General features: G+C 39.9%; 2 protein-coding genes and 1 non-coding gene across 8 annotated transcripts in view; 1 reads left to right on the forward strand and 2 right to left on the reverse strand.

The window, feature by feature from the left end:
* The window catches only part of LOC145227964 (uncharacterized), a 53,935-nt gene that overhangs the window by 10,316 nt on the left and 23,549 nt on the right, over positions 1-20,070 (forward strand). For 3 of the 6 annotated variants that reach the window (XM_080092930.1, XM_080092931.1, XM_080092929.1), the window contains exons 1-5: positions 17,246-17,394; positions 17,750-17,862; positions 18,229-18,442; positions 19,214-19,378; positions 19,598-19,782. In XM_080092930.1, coding sequence (XP_079949056.1) covers positions 17,274-17,394; positions 17,750-17,862; positions 18,229-18,442; positions 19,214-19,378; positions 19,598-19,782 — 798 coding nt within the window. In that variant the 5' untranslated portion in view covers positions 17,246-17,273. Of the gene's footprint in view, positions 1-6,251; positions 6,317-14,808; positions 14,929-17,245; positions 17,395-17,749; positions 17,863-18,228; positions 18,443-19,213; positions 19,379-19,597; positions 19,783-20,070 lie in introns of those variants that run through there. The other 3 variants (XM_080092927.1, XM_080092928.1, XM_080092926.1) reach the window with 3 other exon arrangements.
* LOC145227967 (uncharacterized) lies at positions 1,043-10,375 on the reverse strand. The gene is made up of 3 exons (XM_080092934.1): positions 9,603-10,375; positions 6,113-6,294; positions 1,043-2,159 (listed from the first exon to the last, which is right to left on the reverse strand). Exons 1-3 carry the CDS (start codon positions 10,312-10,314, stop codon positions 1,485-1,487), a joined length of 1,569 nt encoding a protein of 522 aa, XP_079949060.1. The 5' UTR covers positions 10,315-10,375; the 3' UTR covers positions 1,043-1,484.
* On the reverse strand, positions 19,401-19,473 carry Trnat-agu (transfer RNA threonine (anticodon AGU)). Its single transcript has one exon. It is a non-coding gene; the product is annotated as a tRNA-Thr (tRNA).

Raw genomic sequence — 20,070 nt, forward strand, 5'->3', positions numbered from 1 at the left:
GTTTCTTGTACATCGCATCGAATTTCAATCGCGGTTCGAACGAAATTAAACGCGATTAAATCCCAACAACAATCCCGAATTCCAGAATCGCTGACGAAACAAAGCGTCGGTCGCCGCGAACAATGGTAACCATGACTACAGCGTAGCACGGCTGCCGAGTGACCTGTTCGAGAACGAAGGTCGTCGCGCGCGTTGTCGGCGAAAAATTTTTCGAGTTCCGCAAATTTTGTCGGTTTCGCGAAAGCTGATATGTGTAAATAATAAACAGCGCCGTCGCGCTACTGTGACGTAACAATGGTGGCTTTTAATTAAAGGTGAGACATGTGTATGACGTCACAATGTCGGACAGATACCTCAAGGAATTATCCGAGGGGGGCGTTTTATGTGATGGTTTTGTAGTTTGCTGGGAGCTTTCTTATTGACCTTGCGGAAATTCGTAACTTGTTTAAGCGGTGGAATTTATCGAACTTCGTCGATTCTTTTCTTTGAATTTACAATTTTTGAAACCCTTTAATCCGCGTTAAACACGTTGAAACAGGTGTTGGCAACCGAGTGGTAAAAGACCAGATCAGCCAAGTCGCAGACCACTCTATGCCCCCCTATTTTTTACTTATAATTTCTTTCTTTTACTGTTTATAGTGTCGTTAAACATTTCGAATTTAACGTAGTTACTCCGTTGCTTAGCTGCGTTTGGTCAAAAAATTAAACAAACTGGACAAAACAATAGTGGAAAAATAAACATTGTCAACTAGTCATTTTTTGGAAGTAGCCACTTGTCTAATAGGGCTGCGGGCCGGATAATTTTGCTGAGCCGTAGGTTGCAGACCTTTGGTTTACAATGTTCTGTGATTGCGATATCCGGCGTTGGGGACAAACCAGGATTAGTTATATAAGTAAAAAGGTGAAAAAAATAAATGACTTGTACAAAAACAATAATATACAAATGTAAAATTCGTACTACGCCGTCACCCTTGACAGTAGAAAGCTAGCTCGTGAACCTGCTTCAAGACAGAATGTGAACCGACCTGTCATAAAGTGAAACTTCAAACTGATTTGTTCTTTAATCCACACTGGTTCAACCGCCAATATACAGAAGACAGCCCGAACACGTGTGACAATAAGCACCATAGCGATCAAAGTAATTCTGCAGGTAAAACTTACTGCTCGATGACGTCAAAGGTTGATGATGTCATACTGCGTATAATTGCGGCGGATAAATGGTGAAATGACGTAATTGCTAAAAATGCACGCAACAAGTGAAGAGGAACGTTTCAACAGTGTTTAGTTTGTGACGTAACAATGCGATGTTGAAAGTGGGATTGGCAAAGTTATTTGGATGTTGTGAAGAAATCGGTAAAAATAATACGCGAGACACCAAGTTTAGCGCCACGAACACAAAAAACGTGATAGATTAAATACAACAGCGTCAACTAGGGGATAAATACATGGCGAAGTTGCACCGGTGGGTGGCGCACGAGATGCATCTATTGTGGCGAGGGTTGCAGGGGAAGAGTGAGGGAGCTGTTCAAAGTAGTCGGGGCTGGTGCGTGGAGGGGCAAGTGTTGGCCGTTGGAGGGCGCCGTGTAGCTGTCGTACATCGGCTGGTTGGCGTCGTAAGTTGAAGGTCCGGCGCTCATGGACGAAAGTACGGGGTTCTGGTAATCGTAGCTGTTGTTGCTATGGTGATAGGTCTGCATCTGGTTGGGGTAGTAGGGTTGGGATAGCGGTCCGATGTTGGGAAGACGGTGGTAGGGCGGGTGGTGGGTGATACTCGCGTGTGTGTGGGTGACAGGCTGTAGAGGGAGGGAGTTAGTGTTGTTGCTAGGAAACTCATTGTCTCTCTCCACTGGGACGGGGAAGATCCCTGCACCTGCTCCTCCTCCGTTTCTCCCCGCATCCAACTTTATCTCGTTAAAATCCGGGTCTTCAAACTCCACTTTCACTTCATCTTTCTTCTTCCCCTTTTTCTCTGCATCCTCGTAAGTCGAAGAATCCTCATCATCCGCTGATCCGTTGTCATCATCCGACGTTCCCTCATTTTTTATCTTCTTCGCTCCGTTTTTCCCCTGTTCCGCATTTTCCGTCTCTTTGTCTCCGTCTTGTCCGTCCTGCTTCAACCTCCGCCATTTTGCCCGACGATTCTGGAACCAAGTTTTTACCTGAAACAATAAAATCGCGTTTCAATATTCGGTATTTCATTGTTCTGTGCAAGTTTTCGAATCGACCTTTTCGCGACTCTTTATGACCAATGAATCACGAATTCGAATTCTTCCTGTCAAGAGCGCCGCGCGTGCACCACTATGACGTCACATTGCGCAAGTTGTCGAAGTTGTTTACGCGATTCAGCCGAGTTCGATTGCTCCGAAATAACTCTGCGAGTCGGGATCGCGTGCCAGGCTGCCTTACATCGCGCGTTCCATTGTTTCCTGTTTTTCGAACGCGGTCCAGTCACGTGAACAACCCTGCTGCACCGGATGACGGGTTTCCCGACAGAGTTCCAGTTTTAGAACGCCGCGACGCATGTGTCGGGCTCGGGGAGGGCCGGGGGGTAGCGGGTTTCCTCCCCAGGTTGCCTGGCAACGTTACCAGGTCGCGCACTGACGTCATTGCGACATACGTATCCGACGGCATTAAGTTGCAGCGGATTTCGCTGGAAATTCCAGTTGATGTCGAAATTAATCGGTGAAGTTTTTTGGTTTTGGCGATCGGGATTTTATCAACTCGACATTTTTTCGCCGCAAATTCGACACTGGGGTAAAACTCACTCGACAAAATTACCGAAAGTGTGGATATTTGGGGAAAAACATGTTTTGCAAACTATTTGTTTTTCCATTTCAAGCGACTGATTCAGCCATGGCAGTAAAAAGCGGCAGCCATAAATACTACGTTCATGGAATGCACAACACGCTGGTGGAACAAAGTTTCTACTGTTCATCTGAACTGCAACCAAATTTGAATTGGGTGTAACTGCTTTTGATCAAACAACACAAGGACAGTTGGTTGGGTCATTTTGTTCATTGTCTTTGCATGAAAACTATTTTGTTGTTTGGAAAATATTACATGACATGAAAAAAATGACTCTTTTAGTATCTCTAACTGTTTGTGCGAACGAATCAAGTTGTGGACGATTTGTTCATTGTCTCTGCATGCAAACTGTTTTGTGTCAAAATGAGTCATGAACAAGAGCTTATTTAGTTTCTCTTTTAGTGGCTTATGTAGTTTCTCTTAGTATTTGGGCGAACGAATCAAGTTGTGCGGTTTCGTTATAATAAGTCGGCCACTTGAAATCTATTGAAGCAGCAGATTGCAATGGAAAGTATTGCTGTAATACACATGATAGCGTTGAGGCCTATCAAATATTATACAACTTCCTCAAACGTTCAGACTTGTATTGGATGAATCTGTAGGCGAGTCTTCAGCTTGGTGCAGGAAATTGTCAGCACTAAATTGTGCCATCACAATGGTGGCCTGTTGACATCATAATGTCATCAATCGATAAGCGATTACAATGAAGAATACGACTGTTGTGAGGCTATGACGCGTACAATCGCTTGAATCGTTTTAATAACTGATGTTTCAGGAAATCTCGAGCGCAGGCATCGCGGATTAATAGAACGGCAATTTAATTGGTGGGTTGTCACGTGACCATAACAGCTACCAACTGCCAATCAAAATCTCAGGTTGTTTTGGAGTCAAATGGATTCTATTCAACTTAAACGAGGCTTGGTTGAGTCGAAGCGACGACCGGCGAAACCAACAATTCCGCAACTAGTTGGTGTTTTTTCATTCATCACTTCATGGCTTATTTCAACTGCTGCTTTTGGTCCCTTTACTTTTTTATCGGTTCGTTTATTTTTGCGAATAGTTTTTCGGAATTCTGGGATGTTTTGGGGCAGCAACATTTGTGTAGTTTATTTGTGTCGCGTTCACATCCACGCATCGCATTACAAACCATTCAACAGGCATTGTCACAAAAACACACACACCGATGTACATGTTGGTGTATAGTGCTTCATATACTATAGTGCAGTAGCGGGCCTCGTACACATACCGATGTACATGTATAGTGCTTCATATAGTATAGTGCAGTAGCGGGCCTCGTTGTACATGTATAGTGCTTCATATAGTATAGTGCAGTAGCGGGCCTCGTACACATACCGATGTACATCATATACTATAGTGCAGTAGCGGGCCTCGTACACATCGAGTCTTGTCGCACAGCAGCTAGCGAGGGAAGCTGCATCACGTGACATCCCCTTCCTCCCGCCTGGCAGCCTGTGTTCGGTTACAGCAGGTTTTTTTCCCGCGCATACCCGCCACAGCAGTCGCTAATTCATCAGCGCAGCAATTTGCGGAAAATTCAACCTGACACTTCTAAAGTCGATTCGCCATTCGAAAATAGTTTGTGTGGATTGACGCGTCGGTTCATGGGAACATGAAGTTTCAGATCCCAGCTTATGGCTGGAGTTAAAATCGTATTAAGAACGAAACCATGTTGGTGGTTAATTATGATCAAAAGTTTTTTTCGCAATTCTTTTCATATTTTAATAATTTCAAACTATGTAAATGTGGCGCTTTACTTTTCCAGGCTATAGGAACATAACTTTAGCGGGTGAATTTAATGCGCTTTAAAAATATTTTCGATAATTAGGAAACTTTTTTATCATCGAAATTTGTCAAACCAGATAAAAACAATTGTGAGCCTTAACATGTAAAATCTTTCGTTATCAATGCAATCTCCTCGCAAGTAGAGTAAAGGAATCAGGGTCATTAATTCATGACTGCTGGATTTCAAAGTGAAATCACTTATTTAAGTTAAATACGATTTAGTGTTTTCACTTGCTTCAATTTCCTTAATGTGTAAGTTATAAAAAGCTGATTTTAATGATTGCCACAAACCGCAACAATAGTCATGATATTGTGCATTAAAGCATCTTTGTTGGAAAATAATGGTTTGATCCCGCTTTTTATTTTGTTTTCAGACACTGATGATGCTTATAAAAGCGGATCGCATTTGTTTTGATAAACAAATACAACACAGCGACAGATTTAGTGGTTTTTTACACTGATTTTTCTTGATCTGATTTTAATGACCTTGAATCGTCGCGGTCGTTTTACTTGCAAGGAAATTTCATTAAAAAGAAAAGATTTGCCATCTTTGTTGGGTTTAAAACTTCGGAGCGTTCACAAACAAGGTCATGGCCCCTAACTTACCCCCTTCCCCTGAAAAGTGCCGTTATCACGTTGTGTTGCGTCACTGCGAGGTCAACCTAGTACCGCTCTGATCGGTGCCTGGTACTAAATACCGACTCAACCGACTCCATTTCCCATCACATGCAAACATGCAAGACATGCCACCACCCAACACGTGTGTGCAACGTAACTAAGCGATATTGTGACATCATAGATTGTCATTTTGTGTTTCGTGGTTGTCGGGGAAACCACTTTTTGCTTTTTGCATATTTGCACAAGCAAAGTTTCAGAATGTCAAAGATAATAATGCAAATTTAATGTACTCAAAAAATGATTTTCCGTCGAACTGTTATACTGCAGACTAATTCATTGAGGTTTGCGGCTTTTACGGCGAAATTTGAAATTGCAGGACATTGGTTGTCATGTATTTCGTGTTTGCTATAACTGTGTTGGATTGCTAAAGTACATTGGCGTTTATAGATGGCGAAATGTTGGTGCAAAAGCAAACGTCTTTAGTTAATCGAGTCACTGATGATGGCATTAGCATTTGCCGAAACGTCTGAACAATAAAGTATGTCACTTAATACGTTTTTATGGGGCGTTATTTCCCTCATTAAAGAAGTTCGTTAGATAGGTTTTTAAGCGTTTGGTTTGCAGATACCTGAACGATTAATTGAACGGGACTTAAACGTTACAACAAAATATCGAAGGGTCAAGTTTATAAATCTCTTTCGTTGCGTTGTGACGTGCTTGCGTTTCATTCTTTTCCTTTGTTTATCGTGCACTGTACTAGTCGCATTCAGTGTTATTTACCCTGATGAAGGCGACGTGTATAGGACGTTGAAACGTCGTTATAAAATTACATTTGCCAGAAGAGCTCTATTAACTTGATACAAATAAAATCTTGATTCCAACTCACTTGTCTTTCTGATAGTTGCAGAGCCTTGGCCAGTTTTCTTCGCTCGGGAGGTGAAAGATATTTCTGGACATCAAACTTTTTCTCAAGCTCAGCAGTCTGGTCGTTTGAGAATCTTACTTGCCCACCTTTCCTCTTGTGCATGTTGCGGTGAACGAACGATCCCCAAATCATCGGTCGACCAACTGTCAATCAAAATAATACATGGTCAGTTTTATCAAAGGAAGTTTAACAACTTAATTTGAACCTAAAAGTCACGAAACGTCAGAAGTTCGTTGGTGAAAATAACGGCCAAAATAGACGCAAAAAGCGACATGCTTTGTATTTCAAAAGTTTCGGCAAATGCTCATGCCATCATCAGTGATATGAAGGTCACATCAGTTACACCCGTTTATATACACTTGAATCACATGAAGGAATGATAAAAAGGTCAAAGCATGTTGCTTTTCACGTCTATTTGGGCCGTTATTTTTACCATTAAACTTGTGAACTGATCCGTGTTACTCATAGTGTTTTCATATAGTGTTTCTTACAAGTTCGGTTGTTTTAAAAGTAGAAAGGCACAGCAGCCTCCTAGGTAGATTGAGGACAACCACTCTGTGCAACATATTATTGGTCTAATTAATTTGTGATTGATTTAATTTTAAGTGCAGCCTACGTTTTATGTGTGTTGAGATTACGTGGGCAGATTTAGGGAAACATGGTTATCAGTTTCTAAATTTCGGTATTTTATAAATTGTTGAACAAATTATCGATCTGTTAGTTGTTATTTTGATGTTCGCTTTGATTCGAGGAAAGGTTTATGGTATTTTGCTGCCGTTACACGGTTAAGCACTTGTCTATGGACGCCATGATGATAAGTTCGTGCCGGGAACAAATTGACTTAAGCCCGGTTGAGGCGCCACTCAATGTTTGCTCGGTCTGACGCCGCTCAACCCGCCACTCAGGCATTTTTATTGAGTGTGGGAAAAATAAGGAAAGATTTTATCGGATGTTTAAAAATTTTGGATTGTTGTGAAGTGAAAATATATTGTTTACTTTGAACAACATCTGTTAGCATTTAAATCAGCAACAGATGAAATGTTTTGCCGAAAACCAAAGCTATGTGGACGAAAACGCTGGTTTGGAAATTGCAACTTATTGTTTGTTTGCTTTAAAATTGAAATTTAAATGTCTCCAAGAACTTTTTTTGGGCAGAAAAAACGGTCACTCGGAAAAACGCGCAAAGTTTAAAGTTATTCACGTGTTAAAATGGCGTTTTTTGTCTCAGGAAATTCCAACCACAAAATAGTTTTGGTTATCATAAAAAAATCGCGTCGTATTTTTCACATTTTTAAACCCAAGCCCCCAATAATTTCGGCGCCTTAAACAAAGTTATCACAAGCAATTACAATCGATCAACTCATCTTTATGACGACATAATGTCCCAACAATGTTTGCAGAACATAAAGATGTATTTGTGCTCGCGAGATCGTCGGCGACAATCCTTATCTCAATATATTAGTACAAGTGGTCATATACGAGCAATACATCCACGATATAAAACCGATCATTAATTGACGAGTTATTCGTTTCAACAAGCGGTAAGCACTCTTACAACATATCATACATCGAACTACTGTTAATAAGGACACCAATTGATCCAATAAGCAAATAAGCTTAAAACCACAAAACTTCGAAAATTATTTAATGGATTTTTGAACTTTTGCCTCGGTGTTGGATGTTATTTCATTTCAACCTTTTACTTACGAATAGATAAAGTTTGTTCAAAGTTCGTTTGCGGCGACTAATAAGAATTTTGTAAGGTTCATTAACAGGTTGCATTAATTAAAACGTCATAAAGAGTCATTGTTCTTGTCACAATCCACCACATCCGACTCCAAAACAAAGAACCTCTGTGACGACACAAACGTACGTGACCGATTGCATCGTCTCATTATGTAATTCGAAAAACCGCAATATTCTGTATTATTTCGGTAGCAACCATAAAACAATGGGCAGCTTCTTTAATCGCGATTATTACACGACAAATATTTATTGTGCGGTGTTCCACAAACGCTTGTTCGCGATCTGCAGACAATCAACTCATTCATCGATAATAATCGATTATTAATTACCTCGGTGTTCTGCTCGAGAATTACAGGGCAAAGTTAACTTGTTACGAAACAAAAAGTGACCGTGATGTCATAGTAAGACGCGATTTGAAACAAAATTGAAGCGCTTTTGCAAAGCTTTTGCGAAAAAGTTTGTCCGAATTCTACATAAAGGTCTGAAACGTAACAAATTTGTGAATACTAAAACATGGATTAAGTAACTTTCAACTATGTTAAACCCAGAGGTTCTTGAGTTGTAGCAAAAAAACTAGAGTTAATTCAATACTACGTAAGTTGCCAATTTCACGTGGCATTTTGCAACTTTTAATGTCGTTGACACTTCCAATGCGGCATCAACTTGTTAATGTTGGGTTATTGGCGTACTTGCATTGATGTCATAAGCATAGTATGATCTCCAACAAGGCAATATTATAGCGGGGTGTTGCGGTAAATGGTTGAAGAGCGCTTATAACGCTACTAACAATGGTTTGTATGGCTGCAATGCGGCGGTTTGGTGCATTCTATCATATCCAGGCTTTCCTGTAATTCAATCAATTCAGTCTCCAGCATTGCCACCCCACGCACACATGCCACAGCCGATTCTGTGGACCGAGTTTGTGGGAACTAACAGTGCAACCTCATCGCATCGCATGTTGTGCAACATGTTTGTGACTTGGAAGTTTTTAGATGGAAACTTTTTAGTGTCGCTATTTCGTAAAATTTCTTCTATAGGTTTAACAAACCCTTTGTGGTATTTGTATTGTTTCCCCCCTTATGATTATTCTTGTTACGTTGTTTTTATTTCTGCGTCACAAGTTGACTACGGATAAACAAAAAGATTGTGTCGCTATTTCGTAAATTTGCCAAACTTAAAAAATACTTTTGACAACAAGTTCGCACTTTTCTTAATAATCCCTGTGACACGTTTACCTTTTTTCTCGAAACCATTTGTTGTAAAAGTTTAGTTATAATTATGTTTTCCAACGTATTTGAGTTTGCGACAAGCGACACTTCGATGCCACAGGAAATGATGTCGCTTCTCAAATTCAAGTTTGTTCCATCCGCCATTTTGTTGAACGGCCACGTGGTTAACGTTATTTCAGTAAAATAGCTTCGATAAACAATTACGGGCTTGGGAATATTTTGTGGCGATTATTTAAACTTAGTGTCAACGTTATTATTATGTCCTGTTAAAACTAGACCGGTGAAGCTAATAAAACAAGTTAAAACACTGGATGTGGCAAAGTTATACAAGGTTTTGTAAATTCTAATTTCTGGATAAAAATTAAAAATGTTTAAGATAAATAAAATTGAATTCGAGACTATATGTGTGATTGTCATCGAAAATTTTGGTATTTGTGTAACAGCAAATTTAAATAAAAAAATAAAAAAATTCACACCTTTTGAAAACGCCGCTTGACGATCGAGAAACCAACTTGCGTAATCGTGGCGAGGGTAGGGGTAAAGCGGGGACGCTGGGGGTCCATGTGTCGGTGGAGGGGGGCCGCCGTAGTGTGAGGGTCCATACTGCATCGGTGACGGGTTGTAAGGGCCTGGAATCCCGCCGGGAGCGTCGTAAATACCCGATGTCCTCGAGTAAGTGACGGGAGGCGGTTGGTAGCCGATAGAGTGATGTGGTGGAACAGCTTGAATGGGGGTCGGAACTATGGGTCGGGTTGGTTGTCGGCTAGCTGTAGGGGACGAAGGGGGCAGGAAAGTGCTCATTGTTACGTCATTAGCAGATGTCGAGTGCGGCAGAACGTAGGGTGAAGTTGTAGGTTGTAATGTATGCAGATGCTCCTCATTTGAATTCTGCTGCTGGCATTGACCTCCATTCGATGACGTCATCATGTTAGGGTGCAACATGTTCATGTGCATGTTCGGTGGCGTTGTTGATGACATCATGTTGTCCGTAGCAACGCCGTTTGTCGCTCCCGGTGTCGTCGATGTGTCGGTTTCGTCGCTCGCCACCTGCTGGTGGGGGGACGGACCCAGTATGTTGTCTATGTAGAAGGGCGTCGGTTGGTGGGAAACGTAGGAAGGGGTGGACGACATGCTGCCACCTACTGGTGAAAATGTCGACGGTACTGCAGGATTCTCAAATTGCATCATATTATAAAAAAGTTCAATGGTCAAAGTTCAACGCTGGACATTCTGCGAGAAAACAAATAAACTTGATTGATCAAGAATGTAATCTATAACAAGTTTATAGAACTCTTCTGGCAAAAGTAATTACAATTGCCAGAAGAGCTCTATAAACTTGATATTATGCAGCAATAGCTTATATATATATTAATTATAAGTTTGTAATCCACATCTCCGGCCGACATAATTTCAACAATGATTATAGTATTGTCGCCAGCCATACTTCATAAACCTTCCCTTTGACTTGGTTATATTTACCGGATAAACAAAAAGTAAAGTTTATAATTTTAACAAATTTTGTCACAATTTAATGGCAAAAATAACGACCCAAAATTAATGTTTAAACGTTTCGGCAAATACCCATGCCATCATCATTGATATGAGGCGCCACAACAGTTACACCCGTTTATACACACTTGAATCACGCGAAGGAATGATAAACGTCTATTTAGGCCGTTATTTTCACCATTCCATTGGTCAAACTGCTGCCAACAAATTGTCCGACATATAAGTTAAAAATGGCTGCATACGATTTTGTTTAATTAGTGACGAATTAGTTTGGTTGAAATCAGCGCAATCAAAACGTTTGATGTGGAGTTAAATGTTGCCGGTGTGAACGAAGTATTTGTTTTCATCGTGTCGGCGAGTTGCTGTAATTGAAAGGCAAACAAGCTGATGCAGAATCGTTGTTGATTTAAGTAGATATATTCTTCAGCTATTGACCGATCATTGAATGGTTATTAACCCAACTATGTTTGAATATGCCACCGGTTATGATGGTCGAAATTTATTGGCTAATCAATTCGCAGTAACACTCAATATCTCAATCTTTACTTTTGTTGGATAAACTACAAGCGCTTTTGTGTAGTTTTTTTTTGTTGTAAGTTGTTAAAATGAGTCATTTTGCGAGTATAGCTCGCATTATGTCCAGCAGTAAAGTGTAAAAGTAGTAACTTGTGAAAGCAAAGGACCTAGCGACAGAATGTGGAGAAAATTTTCGATTACGAATTTTATACGCGACCAGAGGAATTAAATTGTCAAACACATCCACAACACAATATAATTTGTTGCTTGCGTGGCTCTTAATTTCAAACTTGTGCAAAGCTTGACATCGAAATTCTTTTACTGAAACTAAACTACTCTGAAATGTTGCAAGTGAAAATAATTTCTGAAACAAGATCTACAACAACTGGCTGTTGAACAACTCACAGCCTTGCTAAGCTAACTGGTAAAAAACTTGCCAGTTCGCAATTCTAAATCCAATTCAGTTTTTAAGTCCTGTTGCAACATAAACTCTCCTCACATAAGTTTCTACTTTTAACAAGACTTCAATCTTATGCAACATGTGGGTTAAACCTCCATCCCACGTGTTAAGTTTTCAGCTGTGTAACACACAAGCAGCAGCAGAGCAATGAGGCTTCCCCGTTCAAACTGTTTCCCCCGCACATCGTGTGCGCTCAGGAAACAGGCCCAGGCATATGCCATCGTCGCCACCGCCATCAGTACCAGTAGCAAGCAGTAGCAGTGGCAATCGGTGGCGGTTCTGCTGGGAAAAGGCTCAACCCGCTCCCCCTTCCCTCAGTCGCACGTGTGTTGGAAGGTTGGACGTGTGTCGGGCGGATTTAGGGGTCGCTGTTTCACACTTGAATGTTTGAACAAGGCTTTCCCATCTCACAGTGTTCTTCGTGCTAACTGAATCGTGAAGCTATTTGCAGTTGAAACCTGATCTATTTCCTGCTTACCACAACCGTCGCCATTTTCGCAGACGTTACTTTCACTTTCAATAACGCCATGTTGTCAACGAAGCTAGTTTATCACTTTTAGTTGCATCAAGTGACCCAACATTCACACTGTAATTCCCATCAACATACAACTTCATTTGTTTGCGTTAAAATGTTGATGTCGACTTTCGAGAACTTGAAACGGTTTCGGTTTCGTGATATAGAAAAAACGCTTTTAAGTTTTTTTTATATTTAAACCAGAAATTTTCCATCCACTTTAATTTTGCGGTGAATAGGAAAACTGTTTTGTGGTTTTCAATCCTCGCTCGTTCAAACTCTCAACTTTTCATCCCAATCCGCCCTTCACCTCTCCGCGCCCCTCACATCTGCTTGAAACTAAAAAAATGAGCGAAACCGAACCGACGCCCTCCGATTTGTCGAATCAAAACAAAGCATTTTGTTACATCACAGAGGCGACAAAGTCGGTCGGATCAATCGAATGTTCTGTTTATTTTGTTTGTGTCGCATCGAAAGTGCTTTGATGTCGTCACTGTCCCTGTGAAGATTTAATATCGACTAAACTTCGACAAACATGCGTGTATGATCTCTATGTGTATGAATGAGGGGATAGAGATGATCAAAACTTAATTAACCGCCCAAACTGCGACGATTTGACGCCGAACAACATCTCCACTGTCTGCAGGGGGCGGAAAAATTACTGAGCTGAAAAACAAAATGTCCTTTGTTGCAGTTTTTTAGTGGTCAAATTTGCAACTTTATTAAACTTTGACATGCCACTAAATAAAAACCGTGCAAGAGTGAGGGCAGAAGAGTAAACTATCAGACTGTCAGGTCTGCGGCGGGTTAATGGCAAAACTGAAAGGCGTAGATGTATGGGAAGGATAATCTTAAACGATGCTGGGGTAAAAGTGGCAATGAAACCTCTACAAACAATTGGACAGTTGCTACCAAAACCAAACAATACCACAACACCGTACATGTATTATTCACCAACCAAACCTAAATTCACGCCGCAAAGAACATAAAGTGGCAGTCAGAAACATGGAAATTAGAAAGTCCGCCTTATGGAACTTTAGAAAGTCCGCCTTATGGAACTTTAGAAAGTCCGCCTTATGGAACTGAAGAAGTATTTTTCGATTCGCTTGGAACTAAAAATCTGGTTATAGACGCGCAGCACTTTATGTAGCCGTGTGACTTTGATCATAGCGTCATAATCGCGCAACAACAATGGGTTGTAGAATATCAACAACATTACAGTCGCGACTTGTTTGATCTTCGCTCGAAGTTGTTACAAGCGATCGGACTCTTATCGCCCGCCATTCATGCTCCCCCCACAATCCGCGACAACCAATACGCGACGATGTGAAAAGTCGCTCACCCATTGTGACGCATCTTGTTCCGCTTTATGTCGTCACAAGGACGCAAATCCACTTAGAGCAGGAAATTTTTTTCCCGGAGTTTATAAACTTTTTCTGTCACAAAGCTGTACAATATGTGTGTGTGACATCATAATTGGGCGTCACACACCTTTCTTAATGACGTCACAATGAATTTATGTCGTCATACTTTGTGTATTTTTTGTCAATGACATCACTAAGTTAGCGAAAACAGCAAAACATAGTGAAAATACGTTTAGCAAACAAAACATCGAAACGTCGGCATATTATAATAAAGACTGCCGGAAGAGCTAAAAAATTGCTGATATTTTTACTACGTTAAACTTTATATTGTCCAAATCTCGTTTCCAAAACCCGTTGTCCAAATCTTGTTTCCAAACCCGATTTAAATGTGCGAAGTCGTTTGAATGGAACTTTTAGTGGAGAAGTCATTGCGTGGGTTTACATAAGCTAGAGGGCAAATGAGGCAATCGCTTGTAGTGTGCTTGACGCAGGGCAATCCAACAAGCATCTGTCCTAATTAGCCGACAAAAGCGCCTTGTTTAAAACTCTACGCTCGTTGAAACTTGCTGGAAAAGATCAATTTGTGCTCGGATAATTGGTGCTGATGTGTTAGATGGTGGAGCATGTTTGTAGCGTGAAGTGCTGAAGTGATGCTTGTAGCGGATCAGCACCAAACCCGAATCACTCCTATCCAAGCTATTAACACGATCTCTAAATACAAGAGCACTTCAACCAACTTCTACCACCAATCAATTTGTTTTTATGTCTGTTTCATTTGAAAGTTCACCAGAAGTATTTTGTCGAATTGTTTGAGGTAAAATTGCGATTAATCTTCTCTTAATGGGTAAAATGCGAATACCACGCCACAGTGTATCATAAGCTATAGTCAGGGTTGCCATCGACCTGAAACCAAAAATAAGGACAATCGAAAAATGAAATTTTCATACGAAACAAAACAAACGTTTTTGAACAAATCTTTGCATTTATACGAGCCATGACATATCATATGCAATATTTGGGCAGAAACAATCAGTTTCAGTCACTTCTTGTTCGTAGAAAATACTTCGTGCATCTCACAACTGCTCAGGTCTAGGTTTACTTTTACTTGCAATAGGGATTTGACCAGTAATTGTTGAAAATAAGACAAAATAAGGACTATAGTCAAAAATAAGGACATTTCTTAGAAATAAGGACGGTATGGCAACCCTGGCTATAGTGAAAACATAATTTGAGTTTTTAAAGTTATTCCAAATTTGGTTTCCGCAAACTAAAATTTGGTTTCCGCAACCACTTAATAAACAATGATCATTTTTCGACAGTGCATGAGCACCTTCTGCATACAAAAACCTTTTGTGGGCACAACGGAAGCTGTTACAGACATCGAAAAAGGTTACCGCTGTAAATGCAACGTGTGGTGACTGGAAGGAATTGTGCAACAGGTGGGCGTATTTTTTTTAATTTGCTTCGTTCTGTTTTCGTTGTTTTGGTGAATCGTAGTTTTAATGAATTATTATTATCTTAAAAAAAATACTGGCGAATATTTACTGTGTATTTTAAATCCACGATCAGAATATTCTGAAGAGTTTTTTTTACTTGGAAATGTCCAAGAACGGAAGTAATTTGGCAAATCGCATTTTGACTGGCGTTTTCAGTAAAATTTATTTTTAAAGATGACCTTCCTAACTTTTGTTTTGTGTGAAATGTAATGAAAATTTCTGCAGTATCTGAGAGACATTTTTCATTGCATGCCATAGACAAAACACCAAGATTGTAGTCGTTCATGTTTTTTCAATTTTAGGGCTTTGAAAAAAGCGACATACGCCTTTAAACTGTTAGCGAAGTATGCTTATAGTTCTCACGCCTATTTTAGTGGCTTTTCCCAAATGTCACTAAAACATTTTAAACATTTTTGACAAAACTCAGTTGGCAAAACTGGTTTAAAAATGATGACTGCAAACATTTTTCGAGTAAGACACGTTTGACGTAGGATTTCTTTGCTGGAATTAAACAGGCAATGTTTAGGAAAAATAAATTCCAAATGGTTTTCAAAGCACAACTATTGAAGGAAGATAGTGATTCACCCTTATTCCCATCTTGTTGACGTCAACCAATCTTGTTTGCGCCACTCACACCACACAACCCACTCAAACGCCACTCAAGTGCGCCATATAGCGCCACTCAACGGAATAAACTTTACTGCCCATTCACCGAAGGTAATTGATATCTTCTATTACTCTTTGTGATCAAACGCGCTTTACAGCAATTAAGCGTTTTTCTTGTTTCGTGTCTGTGTGACGATTTCTCTAGTTGTATGAAAGGAAATTCAAACATGTTTCAAGCCGTTGTGTGTGTTTTTGTGATTGCTCTACGGCCTAGCTTAATCCAAATCTTTAACAGAGCGGTCCCCGACCGTTTTGACTGGCATTTTTTTATCGTACGGCACAAAAAAATTATGAAAACACAAAACAGTGGCAAGAAAAAAAATTTAAGAAATTTTTGCTATAGTTTGTTATGATCCTTATTGATTTTCCAATTTAATTGCAAAATAACCAATATAAGACGATTTGTAGCCAGAAATGAACTCAGATATTCCTCAGCTTTTGACCAAAATCGTTTGTTCAAGCTTTCCTAACAAATTCGCGTGGAGCAAAATCTTTGTGATTTGGTGTTTCATCAAATCGCTACAGCGAAACTCACCTTCACTATAATGGTAATCAGTTTTCACGTAGTTCTGATTTCGTATGTTTCGTTTAAAGAGTGACGACTGGCGGTTTAAAGACAATGTCGGGTGCAACGGACGGGAGCGTAGAAATTAGGGACAGCACGTTCTCTGTGTGGCTCGTAATAAACATGCCACGAAGTTTGTGATGAATGTTTGAAGTTTGCACAAACCCAATTAGCAATATTACCTCGCCACGAGAAACTCATCCGTCAGTTTAACGACCGTCGCATTTTCAACTTATTATACTTCTTGTTGGTTTTCCTACTTGTTGTTGTTCGTTGGTTATTTTGTCAAACTGATTGCAAGAATAGGTTTAAAATCATGGGGAATATGTTTTAATGTTACGGGCACACGATTTTTGGTTTTGAAACTTATTTTATAATTTTGTTGAAATTTAAATTAAATTTAAAAGTAAATTAAAAAGCTTCAAAGACAGCAGATTTATAGACTTTAATATGTAATGGTTTGTTGTGTTTTTATGTTAGGTTTTAAGTATTTGCAGAAATGTTCGGTGGGAACGAGACAAATGTTGTTATTCAAGGTTTATTTCAGTAAATATTTCTCTAACTTCAGGTTATGTACTGAAAAGTTCACATTTTTAGTGAAATCATAATTTTTCACCTAATTGTTTTTCGCCAGTCTTGTAAATCCGGTTTAATTTGAAATCCCGAATTTCAATCAAATTATCATCACGTCGCCGAATCTGATAGGACCACGCTTTCAAACCTTCCAGACGCGTTAAAACTCTTTATGTCGTCATAAACGGTGTAATTATGATTGGATAATTGCTAGGACACCTCGTCAAATTGTGTCACGTGCTTTAATATCCACTTTACGCAAGGCAAACAAACCGTTTTGCTCGTTATGTTTACGTTGTGTGCCAAATCCCGATAAGGAATCATTTCAGGTTTGTGAGTTCGAGTTTTTGTGTAAAACGGTTTGTATTTTTGAGCGTTAGCGAGGTTATTGTACGAGTTTACGTATAGTTGGTTTGTTAAACATTGATTGCAGTGTTATAAAAAAAATTTAAACTGTGTTTCGTTAGATAAACAAAGAAATAAGATGAACAGTTATCTGTCGTATTCAATATTTCTTCAATTTTGTTATTTATTTTTGCTACAATTTTATTTGAGCGCAGCGCAGTCATTCGCTGGACCTTTCTCGTCTTTATTCGCCGTAAAAAGTGAGTTTTATTTGTAAGAATCTCAATTTATCTCCTGTCCATAGTTTCAATTTAAAACGATGTTAGAAAGAACTATTTGTTGTTTTTACTTCTGCAAGAAAAAACTTTACTGAGTCTGCTTGTTTTGTTTCTGTCGCACAAACGGGAGAAAATCGAGTTGTTTTTTTAAAGATACGTACAGGGACCGTTTACATCTACGTTCACTAAACTAACGTCCGCTTAATCACGACCTTCACTAAGTTATTCGGGTTCGGACATAAATACATTTGATCCCTGTTTAAAACATTTATGCAAGTTGATGAATATTCGCTTGTGAGGCGACTTTGTCTAATCCACATTTCGTATTCATCCGCAGGAACTTTCGGTCAGGGGGGATTCGAGGCGGATGTACAAGTTCCGGTTCGTGGGGGAACGGGCGGAAGCTGGAAAATGACCCTGACCTTCGATAAACCCGTCAAGGGCTTCCAGGTCGGTTGTCATAGAAACGTTACATACAGTGCGGTGGGATTCAGCCGGTTCGCACCGGTTCTATAGAACTGTCTCACGAAATTTTATGAGATCAGCGAACCGGTTAGCATTACTGGTTACTGTAAAGTCGTTTACTGTACAGTCGTTTAAAATTACTAAATATGCTAGCCAGGTTGAGAAAATAGGCCTACTTCTTGGTCTATCCATTCAAACAAGGTTTGGGACGTTTAGGTGTTATGCAGCTATATAGTAAGTTGTCCGGTGGTACGCGGTCCGTATACGATTGAGAACCGCTGATTTAATTAAACTGGTGGTCCATAGCTTGAAACGAGTTGAAAACCACTGATTTACGAAATGACCTTCTAGGTTTGGAAAGGTCGAGTCACGGACGTTGCGCCTGACTTCACATACTACGTCATCTCCAACCAACCGTGGAACGGCCACTTGGGGGCGGGCACGTTCGAATTTAACATGTTGGGGTATTCCCCGCACGGTCTGCCGTCGTTGAAGGTCACATTTCAGGGTCAAGTTTACGGACAAGCGTTCAGCAACAGTCCCCCGAAACAGGACCAAGACGTCGGTAAGTAAAGTTCAAATTTTGACATGATTCGTGTTTTGTAGAAACATTGGTTCAATTCACAAGGCTAATAGGGTGCACGACTTTCCCGGAAATATGCCGAACCGTAGCCTACATCAACAAAATTTTAGCCCTTTTGACACTTTTTATTATAATATGCCGACGTTTCGATGTCCCAAACGAGACACCTTAATTCATCAGGATAAAGAAGTTATTATAAAGCGAAAAGACGGCGAAACACACAAAAATATATAAAGACTGCTGGAAGAGCTATACAAACTTGTTGATACATTATGTCTGGCCGCAACATTTTATTCATGTATAGCCTACATATTTTAAGTTACTTTGCATGTTGGTGTTAAGATGTAGAAATGTGCAGATGCTTGATAAGAAAACTCTTGGGATATTTTAGTTGGAAACTTTTTTGAGCTTTTTTGACATGAGAATAGACGGACACGTCACGCTACCCGATATTCTATTTAGGTGAAATACTGGCAAATGGTGTTGCTACCATGCAGTGCCGGCATGTAGGGGCAAAACGTCAGAGTTTTTCAAGTTAGAGGCCACGCAATTCTACTGCATATAATTTCTGCCTATATGTACATAATTGCAACTCATCTGTTGTACATCTTAACCCCCCTTGCGAAACTTTCTGCCGGAGCCCATGGTTGCAAGTCGTATTTTACAAAAACAAAACACTTGGTTAATATCTGATTTAAGTAAAGGTTTTTGAGAAAAGTTAAAAAAAACGTTAATCGATTGTTGTTGTTTCAGGTTTTACTGTGGATTACAACAAAGTAATCGAATATTCATTATTATTCTTCGAGGCTCAAAGGTCAGGAAAAATGCCAGAAGACAATCGGATAAATTGGAAACTTGATTCAGCCTTGTACGATGGCGGAGCTGAAGGCATCGATCTAACCGGGGGCTACTACATCGGTGAGGAGCAAAAAAATAAGCAAGGCACCACTGGGATTCGAACCCAGGATCTCCTGTTTACTAGACAGGCGCTGTAACCGCTTAGCCATGGCGCCGCTTAGATGCTCGCCCTGTTTCGGCGCTGATAAACTGAACGACCTTATTGTTCTCATTGTTCATTGTTTTATGATTGGCTGATTGTTGTTTTAGTGAAATAACTTCATAGTTTTTGTGTTTTAGGTGGAGATTACATAAAATTTGGGTTCCCAATGGCTTTTGCTGTAACACAACTTGCTTGGGGAGCTTTGGAATTTGCTGGTGGTTATGAACACGCAGGTCAAACTGTTCACCTGTACAAAGCTATTAAGTGGGGGACAGATTACTTCGTAAAAACGCACCCACGAGCCAATGTGTTATATGGAATGGTAAGACTCGATATATCATACAAATACAATAATGCTAATGTACTCAAATATCGGCAGAATTCCGCTAAAATATTCACCAAGTCTGAAATAGCTGCGCATTATTTGTAATTTGCAACTTTATTGTGATGTGTGGTTTCTTTTTACAGCAGATAAGAAAAAAATGGGCCTTTAAAAGTTTGTCATGCACGCACACACCAGGAAATGTTTGCACTTAAAATAGCGAATATTTCGCGACACACTTTGAAATCTCTCACGGGGTACTATTGTACAGCGGTACACAGTTTGAGA

The sequence above is a fragment of the Phallusia mammillata genome, chromosome 5, assembly GCF_965637545.1.
Source record: "Phallusia mammillata chromosome 5, kaPhaMamm4.hap1.1, whole genome shotgun sequence".
In the NCBI taxonomy this organism is placed as follows: domain Eukaryota; kingdom Metazoa; phylum Chordata; class Ascidiacea; order Phlebobranchia; family Ascidiidae; genus Phallusia; species Phallusia mammillata.